Consider the following 10,118-nt stretch of genomic DNA (forward strand, 5'->3'; position numbering starts at 1 on the left):
ACTTTTTTTTAAAAAAAGCTTGACAACTGATTAGAATGTGCAATTAAAACTGAGCACATTTCTTCTTGTTGTGCCTTTGATGATACACCGCGAATGCGTTTTCGTAACATGCATCATTAATTGATCGCCTATTAATGAAATTATAATTGCGACGATCTATGGAAAAGTTACAACAATGTGCAGCGAGTGACATTTTTACATTAGTTGCACGATAAAACCATGAATTAAGACAATAGACTCACAGTTATCTATAGATACAATATATGCCTCTCTAAATCGCGATCGATATGCTTATCTTTCGTATTTTCCGGGAGTACCGTAGTTCTCAGAACATTGACACATTACTTATATTGCGGATGCGAATGAGTTCTCTTTCTTCTTCTTGCAAGATTCAGTTGAAGAATGTCCTATTCGACAATTTGCTATTCGCTCGCCGATGTTGCAAAGTGCAACGGTAAAAACGGAGCGAGAACCTGGATTATCATCCATGACAACATTTACGATGTAACGGATTATATGCAACAGGTACATACATTATAAAATTGTATATTACAAATTGTATATTTTTCCTTAAATGCAATTAAACTTTTTACATATATTTATTTCAATATTCTATGCATATAAAAAAGTATTAAAATAAAATTAGAAAATAAATATTTTACATAATATTTTATATTTTATTCAAAAGTATGTTAAAATAAGATATATGAGACGTTTTATAAATTATTCATTTCTTGTTTTATTTTAATGCCTTATAAGCAGAAAAAATTGAATTGTGTAAAAAGAACTCAAAAATTTCAACTAAAAAGTAAGAAATATCAATAACATTGATATCAAAAATGCAATATAGAGAAAGAATATACGGGCGGGTTTTTATATTTGACAGTCAAATATTTGAAAATCACAGAGTTTTAGAGAAAAATGGTTTAGATACACACAAAAATTATAGGGTTTTGAAGGGGGAAAGACAATGATGATCTTGGTTGATCTTAAGATGTTCTTAAGGTCAAATCAAAGTTACATAAAATTTTTTAATGAAATCTTCTATAAAGGCATTTTTTATTACATATTCTTGTAGCTTATTTCAAGAGCTTTTTAAAACTCTATAATAAAGTAGGCCAACTACATTGTTTTTTCTGTGTATAAAATCTCAAAGTCTGGCCGGAACGTTCGGGCCCATTCTCTGTACATAAGAATAACTTACTAAATTAGATTTAAATTAAGTACAGGGAGAAATATTATTTGCAGCATCCTGGTGGTCCAGAATTAATTGACGAATACGCAGGAAAAGATGCAACGAGTGGATTTGATGAATTCGGACATTCTTCAGATGCGACAAAGATGCTCAAAAAGTATTTAATCGGTGAACTTGAAGATGTAAGTATTAATTAATTTTAAGTCGACGTCAATGACCACGATTTAGTAAATCGGAAATCTCGTAGTATCCACGATTTTGTAATTCTCTTCCATGCTATTAGGTCAATTAGATAAAAACGTTTGATTGTTTGTCTTTGTCTGACCCATCTAATAGCATATGGCAGAGAATCACGAAATTGTAGACATTACTTATAGGATTTGGTAACAGCTAACTTACGATCATTATCACTCTCAGACTCTCTTTGGTATATCAGATTTTTCATTTTATGTGGTATACCCTGTTGAATATATTGTGTTCCCTCTGTAAAGTACGCGCGAGTACTCTGTGAAGTATAAATACGAAAAAACAATCTGCAGCTGTATGTATATTATTAAATATTTTAGAAACGCTTGTGCAATCAATTGTTAATATAAGCTGATGCTTGATTTGTATCAGTTATCGATAATAATATGCACGTATAATCATTTCAAAGTGGGTTCTCAAGCAGAACAAGTCATTATGACATCAAAATGACTCCAAAATGATCATTAAAAGTCATTTTTCAATCATTTCCGATTTATTTTAATGTCATTTTAATGTTATTGTGACTTGTTCTCGTGACTTATTGGGTTTGGATTAACTTAAGATATAGGAGTCATTTCGAATTTTTTCGCTGTACAGCCGGTAAGGGAATTGCGAAAAAGTTATTTATTTTCACTGTATAATGATTAACAAGAATTGCTTGGGTTTGCAACGTGGAAAAAAAGGGTGGCTGCTGGATGTTTCGTATCCGGGCGCAATGAGTCTAGAAATGGTCCTGATTGTTAGAAAATGTATGAGCGAGAACACATCTAGGTTTCTTCCATCATGGATCAGATTATCTCATATGATATGCTGAATATGACAATACCACAGTATATAATATATTATGTTACAGGAAGATAAAAGAGTTAACAGAATGAAGAAGCGCGCTGCTAACAGAATAAAAACAAAAGGAGTGGATAAGCAAAAACAAAGGTATTCAATCAGTAATATTAATATTTATACTATTAATCATAATGCGAAAAAAATACTTATATCGTTTAATTTCACTAATACACTGTGAATAACATAGAAAAATTTTATCTGTCCAAGAAGCAATTCTTTCATAAGAGGAAAGAAACATACAAATGCGAGAATTAATAGATTAAACACAAGCGCTTCTTATTATTGATTTTGCTATTTTCATATTTTAGACCTTTCTTAAGGCTGATCTGCGGCAAATGCACGTGTTAAAGGACGCATCGTAAATATCAATTGCATAAGTTATTTTAAATATATAATTGTATTTATCACATGTCATCTATGTTACTTTCGCTATCTAAATGTAGCATCGTTTGTGACGTATATTGTATTACTGATAAGAATCATCAAAATTAAAAACCGTCTTATCGCTTGTACGTGACATTGGACATATAAGAATGAACAAAGAAAACTGACAGCTAATTACATCCATCAATATGAGTAATCTGTTTATCGCATTCATGAATACTGTACAATCAATTACTGAACGGAATTTCCATTGTTACACATAATCTAATCTTATTGAGAAATTTTGTGATTTGAGAACTTTTTAAGAATTACTTTTTAAGCTTAACAAAGTTAATTAAATTAAACGTATTTAACAAAATTAAATATTAAATCTCTACCGTACATGTGAGAACACAACCAACAGAGATAAATGCCTTTAACAGTCTAATTGGATCTTAAGTGCTTGTATAACTCTGTGTGAATTATATATGTATATAATCCTTTAAATTGCGCGCCGAAATGATTTTTCGATCTTAAAACGCAAATTTTATCAAACTACCGCAGTAACATTACGAGTTAAATTGACGAGCAATTAACAATTTGATGCTTTTCCGCATCTTAGAACGATCTTAATAATGCTGAATGACATTAAAATCTGTAAATTTTATATAACACAATTAGCGTTCAATATTTATTAATGTGAATACATCATTAACAGACGTTAAAAAGAAATATGGAGATATATAAAAGGAGATATATTTAAGTTTAATAAGCTATATATTTAAATATTGAAATATTTAAATAAAAAAAATATAAATAATTTTAAATAGATATTTACTTAATTAAAATAAGATAAACGATGCTTTCTAGCAGAAGACACAGATGACACAGTGTAACACAGCGAATCATAGTATCTTTGTTATTTGTCAATGTTAAACAAAGATGAAATGATCACTGTGTTACACTGCATCTCTTGCTGGAAAGCACCAAAATGTTCAATTAAATCCAACCTCCCATTACTCGACCGGTCGCTTTTGACTTTCCTTCCAATTTTGTAGTTTGAACCGGTACTTCAGGTTTCCTTTCTGTTATGTCAGATTTAACACATTTTTCCGTATCTATTTCCTTATCTATTTCTGAGGTCTTCTGTCCAGTGTCATCACTATTATTTCCCTCTGTATTTTTCGACTGTTGACGCTTATCATTTTCCGTCTCTTCTTCCTTTTGCTCGTTTGATGTTTCTTTTTCGCTTGTTACTTCATTTTCTTCTCGCTGTTGCTCTTGGACATTTTCCATTTCTTCGACTATTTTCTCTTGATTGAACGTAGCGGATGATATCTGCTTACTTATTTCTTCTCCTACAGAATCTTCGGGTATAGGTGATGGTGATTTAATTTCAGCTTTAGCATTGAGTCCTGCTTGTTTATCCACACTGCTGTTCGTAGACTTTAATAGGCCTTTTTTAAATGTTTTAATGGCCGGCCGTGGAATCACATTTGTAGAAGTTTCTGTTATCATAACTTTACTGCTTCTTCGAGGACCCTCCTCAGTTTCATTATCATTTGTATCTGCGAATGAATAATATTTAAATTAAAAATTATAAAATTACAAGGTTCTTATATTCGTATTCATAGTCGGGCCTTATATTTAAGGCTTCCTTAAATTTATCTTCAGATGCTCTACGAATTATTTTATTGGCTATTGAACATCTAAAGATAAATTTAAGGAAGCCTTAAGTACAAAGTCTGACTATGAATACGGGCATTAGTCAATGAAAGAAAACATTGGAAGAATTCAAGATTAGAAAAAATTCTTATGCCATTATTTCAAAGTTAAACAGACATCAGAATTGTGAAGTACATGTCAATTTGTTAAATTTTTTTTATAAGAAAATTAATTCAAACCTGACAAAAAATTCATATATCAAAAAAAGATTGATGCAAGAACGTGGAATTTATTTCGACGTCTCTGTAAGTGAAGTTTGAATTGGAAACCAAAAAGGAATCAGATAACACCAATGTTAAAAAAGAATTTAAACATAAATTTACCATCAGGCTGCTCGTCCGGTTTGTTTTTGCTTAGCATGAACTTGGCATAGGCTATTCTAGTAATCGGAGTGAAGTCCGAGAGATTTGGATTATATTCGAGCAGCCGTTTTGGATCCATTGATGCTAAATCAGAATCCGGCTGGTGTTGCAGATGGCGACGTAAACTACGCCGAGTTTGGCGTTGCATCGCTTCATTTGTACTTCCGATAGGATCCATAGCGATGGTGCTTTGCCTTACTACGGCGTTCCAGTCCTTTTTACTCGCTCCGCTTCCTTTCCGTCCAATCGCCTTTGCGATTTGACTGAACACGTCCTTCGGCTCTTTTTCGCTTTGAATAACGGCTTGCACGATGCCCTCCACAATACCGATCTGGAAATCTTTCTGGAGTCGGCGTTCCATCACTCTGCCTTTTTTTCCGGGTACTTAAAAGTATAGAAAATAATAATTTGTAAAAGTGTACTTGCTTTTAAAATGCATTACTTTAAAGCAGAGCTCGCAATGATCTGCACATTTTGGGCCGATTTCGTAGGCGACGCCTACTGTTTAAATATTACCGCTTACCGAATTAATCTGGAGATCTACTCTCTAAAACTTTTGGAGTGAAAATTGAGCAATTTTTGAAAAAAAAGTGAAAATTTTGAACAAGGGTAGCAGATTTTCATTCTTTTCTAAAGTAAGATTTCACTCTTTTAGAATGAAATTCACTCCAAAGGAATGAAATATATCTCACTCTTTTTTTTTTGAGTGAACATTTCTTGGAATGACTTTCACTCTAAAAGAGTGAAAGCTTACTTTTACGCGAATCGTCGAAAGAGTTCGCGAATTCGGCGTTTCCGAGAATCGGCGAACTTCGAAATTCGAGCGAACTCGGCGCGAAGTGAGACAAATGAACGATCCGAGTGATCGAGAAAAATAGCTGATAAGAGCCAAATTTTAATAGAAAATAAACATCCTCCTTTAGATAGTCCTTCTGATTTTCCGCGAGATAAAATACGTTTATGATCAATTATTATATAAATGATAGGTTTATTACGTGTAAATATATACTAACTATTTGTTTCTTCTTTGTCGAGTGTTGGTGTGCACATTCCATTCTTCTTAAGGATATCAATCAAATCATATCGAAAACTCGAAATGTCCTGGCGAATTTCCCTGACATCATCCTCCGTGATACCAAACTCATCTCGTTTCCTTTGTTCGGCCGTCACATAACGACGTACAAGCAGACGCACTACAGTGTCATGTCTAGTCATAGCTTTCTCCCGAGATTTTTTCTGAAATAAAATAATTAAATAATTTTGTTTTGAATTAATAACTATTATCAATAGTAAAATGCGTCGAGTGACTTCAATATTAATAAAAAAGGAGTTGCTTGATCTACGCATTCTTTCAGCCAGCATGAATACAATTAAAAATTCGAAATTATCAATAAAATTGTCAATTTCTTAGGAGTCTTATTCTCTTAGGAGTCTTATATATTATTTTAAATTAAAAGTTTGTTAAATTGAGATGCATCTAAAATTAAGAATACAATTTAGTTATTTTATTTTTTATAATAGGATACAATTCGTCAAAAGCTTCTTATTTATAATTATATTGTTAAATATAAAATTATACACAAAAATTAATTGTAGTATCAAATGAGTTTCGCAAGTTTTTTGAAAGATGTTTTTTGAAAAATTGAGCAAATGAAATTAATGAAAAAAACATTCTTATATTTCGAAATACTTTAAATAGAAAAAATTATTTACCATAAAAGATCTTGTGGAACGATCGCTGCCTCCACATTTGAATAGCTTTTGAAAAGTTTTATTTGTTGGAATCATATTAAAGGGCGGTGGAACAATGTCGCTATCCTCGAAATAACTCATCCATAAATGGCTCCTGGCAAATTTCCATTCTGTATCGGATCTTTCCTAAAAATATACAATTAATGTGAGACGTTAAACGTCAATTTTAATAAAGAATATTGTATAAAAATTAAATAATTGTACTATAAAAAAATTATAATATAAAAGTTAATTAAAGAAAGACAGGAGATTTGTATGATCAAATTAAATATAAATATAAAAGACGCTTAGACGAAAATCTATTTAAATATAACTTGAAAGGAAATATACCCTCATTAAGAGAAATTTACTCCTTTCTAAAATAAATTCATAAATTACTTCTTCAATCTGTCCATACAGACACCCTGCACTTTCTTGAACAATTTTTATATATATTTACTGATAAAATAGCTTAAAAAAATTGACTGATTCTACCGAAATGATTTGATAAGAATTAGACATCATAGCAATCAGCATATTCAACAGCACAATGATGTTTATCACGGAATAAGAACCAAACATGAGGAGCGCCCAGAATCGTGTGAAGCTCTTAATGCCCGTCAGGTCGAACGACATTAAATCAATCATGCCAAAACTTGCCCAAAAGAGAGATTGTGATGTTTCGAACAAGCTGAAAGCATGAATAAAATTTTAAAATCTCTCTTCTACGGAAATAGGTATTTTCGACCTTCGTACTTGGCGAATCTTCTCCATATAGAGCAGGCTTTCTCTTGATTATCGAAATCCGGCAGCTCATCGGATGCGTGATAACATTTCCTTTTTTCTAAGTCCGCATAATACCACATCAACTGATTCATGCCTAAAACAAAACATAAATTTAAAACATCGTCCTGCTTTAGCGTTTTTTCCGCTTTGCATCGATCGCACTGAACCAGGAGATTACTAGTCTGAAAAGTATTGTCTGAGAAGTAAAAGTGGGATGATTTTTTGATCAGTACGTATGACAAGGCTTATGAATAACGAAACTTCGGTGAATGACTGAATCGGGAAGATGCGTTACTTACCGCAGCCAAAGGCAAATAGCACGAGAGTGTAGATGAAAAAGAACTTGATAATATCTATTATCATCCTCCCGAGGGAAATCTGGAGCGGCCCAAGATGAGGATTTACGCTGAATATATGGACAAGTTTTAAAAAGCTGAAATACATCCACGCATATGATGTGTGGGTTGAATATTAATCAATAAGAAACATTTCCCAAACACGCATTCACAGAAATTACCTAAATATCATTCCGGCTGCGAACGCTCCTTCTGAAAGCAACATTGGATCGAATGCGTGCCATTTATCTCTTGGATACCAAGGATCTAAACCATCCCAATATTCTCTCTATACAATTAGAAGATTTGTGTTAAATTTAACATTTCACAAAAAAACATTCTATACTCAAATTATTCTACAATCAATTGTGTGTCTTTATGGCAATTATTTCAATTCAATTAATTTTAAAATCATTTATGATCATGTCTTTATATTTTTTATAAAGATATATATATATATATATAATAAAACCTATACCTGTACTATCCACCAAGCTGTAATACGCATACCTATCCAGATTACGTAAAACGTATTTTGAATGAAGTCCACAATATTCCACAAATCCGACGTATATTCAATTAACCCATCTGCCCATAAAGCCTTAATCTCGCCGATGATTAAACCTACAAATGCATTTGATTGATATCATTTTTCGGCAAATTACAAATTGTTTTTGTTATTAATATAAAATTAATTGTTTGTGTGAAAATTCTGTATATTTATTTAAATCTAAATAAATAATTTTTATATACAAAGTATTTCCTAATTTATAAATTTTTCTCAAAAATAAATTAATATCATCATGGAATTTTAATAAATAAGATTTAGATTAGCAAATGACTCCGTACTAATTGTATGGAAAATTGGATTTCGATAAAATGAGTTCGTTTTGTTATATGCTGTATAACTTATAACAGAGCCTTCCAACTCGGGTACGGCACTTTTACGTTATAAAATCCTTCTTCCTTCTTCCTTCGATTAGATTTCTGACCTACAGAAGCGGATCCCAGTATCATAGTATGGTATCCGAGTTGGAAGGCTCTGACTTATAATGTGATGAACAAAAGATAAAATACAATTTGGCTCAATAATGGATAGTTCTTGAGCAGTGTATCAAAAAGATGTTCTGTTTTACACCTTCCATACACCATAATACATAAAATAATAATCTTTCTTTCATAACTCTTGAAAAAATTTGATACTATATGATTTATTTTATAAATGGGTGTTCTATTCTTTTATAAAATGTTATCTTATGCTCCATTTTAAATTAAATCGATACTATTTATTGTTCATGGTGCTTGCTAACACTATCGCGCTATGGCTCTACGAACAGCGTTGGTAGCGTTTGTATTCATAGCGCTGATAGCGTCTCCCCGAACGCACCCATAGCGTCATTTTGAAGACGTTGTTTCATATTCCATAGAATTTTTAGAACTCTGTAGAATTATAAAAATACGTTCAATTTGCAATACCGGTCTCTGTATATGTATCTGCGAGATAGAGTTTGTTTAATCATAACGTCTTTCCATACTTACTCTTTCGTATCTTTTCTTTCTCCAATCAAATCTAAGTAAATCTTCGAAGTTTTGACGTAACATTTGAATTACGTTTGAATATTTATTTGTGTATTGCCTATCGCCATGCTCTTATTAGTCCATATTTGGATTATCGCATTTTGTTACATTTTTTAGAGCCCCATATACTTCTAACTATAGATAATTTTTAATATCAGGATTTGGTTACTTATCACATAGATGACCACGCCTGTCTCGACAAAACCCGGGATGCAGCCACGTTCTCGTTTTTTCCAGCCAGCAAGTATTTCTCGCATCCACTCATTACCAAACAATTCGATTAATAAGTATTCAATTCTTTGCGATGCCATACCGAGTAGCACTTAAAAAATAAATATTTGAGAGTCATTTCAATGATACAAATTAAGACACGTAAAGTAAATAGAAACATATCATACTTAAAAAAAAAGCATATGATGCAGAATGACATATAAACTTGACGAACGGCTTCTTCATAAACGACCCCATTTGCGAAGAGGGGGCTATCATATAAATAATACTATAAACCGGAAACATTGCTCCAAGTTTGGCAACTTCCATCAACTGTGCTGTTATATTTTTCCTTCTGAATCCCGGAAGACCGTCATACCAAATAGCAGCCAATAATTGTTGCACACTCGGATGAGCGACGAACTTCAACAAAAATATATTATGAGCATTATACAGGGTGTTTCCAAATTAAATGGCAAAACTTCGGGAGCGTGTAGAGGAGTAAAAAACTAAGAAAAAAAGTCCTATAGACATATGCTCGTTTTTGCTCCGTTTCAGAGAAATCGAAAAAAAATGTTTTTTTTACCTGCAAGATTAAATGGGGACCGTTTTCTAAATTTCTTGGAGAATGAATTTTCTGACTATTTAGAAAACATCCCATTACAACAACGTACTGAAATGTGGTTTCAATTAGATGGATGCCCTGCTCATTACAGCAGAGTCGCTAGAACCTGGTTAGATAGA

At 32.2% G+C, this 10,118-nt stretch overlaps 2 protein-coding genes across 2 annotated transcripts in view; one reads left to right on the plus strand and one right to left on the minus strand.

Annotated features, from left to right (window-relative positions):
* The first annotated feature begins 253 nt into the window (after positions 1 to 253).
* On the plus strand, positions 254 to 2,801 carry LOC108720463 (cytochrome b5). The gene is made up of 4 exons (XM_018444488.1): positions 254 to 525; positions 1,249 to 1,377; positions 2,295 to 2,374; positions 2,593 to 2,801. Exons 1-4 carry the CDS (start codon positions 403 to 405, stop codon positions 2,630 to 2,632), a joined length of 372 nt encoding a protein of 123 aa, XP_018299990.1. The 5' UTR covers positions 254 to 402; the 3' UTR covers positions 2,633 to 2,801.
* An 822-nt stretch (positions 2,802 to 3,623) lies between these two features.
* Positions 3,624 to 10,118, minus strand: part of trp (transient receptor potential) — a 13,576-nt gene continuing 7,081 nt past the window's right edge. The window contains exons 7-17 of the mRNA XM_018444490.1: positions 9,563 to 9,797; positions 9,334 to 9,486; positions 8,065 to 8,210; positions 7,769 to 7,875; positions 7,551 to 7,684; positions 7,222 to 7,345; positions 6,961 to 7,156; positions 6,448 to 6,612; positions 5,748 to 5,970; positions 4,696 to 5,118; positions 3,624 to 4,215 (exon numbers count right to left, since the gene is read on the minus strand). Of these exons, the coding sequence (XP_018299992.1) occupies positions 3,647 to 4,215; positions 4,696 to 5,118; positions 5,748 to 5,970; positions 6,448 to 6,612; positions 6,961 to 7,156; positions 7,222 to 7,345; positions 7,551 to 7,684; positions 7,769 to 7,875; positions 8,065 to 8,210; positions 9,334 to 9,486; positions 9,563 to 9,797 (2,475 nt within the window). The 3' untranslated portion in view covers positions 3,624 to 3,646. The remainder of the gene's footprint in view (positions 4,216 to 4,695; positions 5,119 to 5,747; positions 5,971 to 6,447; positions 6,613 to 6,960; positions 7,157 to 7,221; positions 7,346 to 7,550; positions 7,685 to 7,768; positions 7,876 to 8,064; positions 8,211 to 9,333; positions 9,487 to 9,562; positions 9,798 to 10,118) is intronic.

The sequence above is a fragment of the Mycetomoellerius zeteki genome, unplaced genomic scaffold, assembly GCF_001594055.1.
Source record: "Mycetomoellerius zeteki isolate Tzet28-1 unplaced genomic scaffold, Tzet1.0 scaffold150, whole genome shotgun sequence".
Classification (NCBI taxonomy): Eukaryota; Metazoa; Arthropoda; class Insecta; order Hymenoptera; family Formicidae; genus Mycetomoellerius; species Mycetomoellerius zeteki.

Excerpts from the sequence above, each read along its gene's own strand:
- LOC108720463 (XM_018444488.1), top strand. The coding sequence starts at position 403 with ATGTCCTATTCGACAATTTGCTATTCGCTCGCCGATGTTGCAAAGTGC. Across the intron at positions 526-1,248 it reads TAACGGATTATATGCAACAG|CATCCTGGTGGTCCAGAATT; the intron begins GTACATACATTA and ends TATTATTTGCAG. Across the intron at positions 1,378-2,294 it reads TAATCGGTGAACTTGAAGAT|GAAGATAAAAGAGTTAACAG; the intron begins GTAAGTATTAAT and ends ATTATGTTACAG.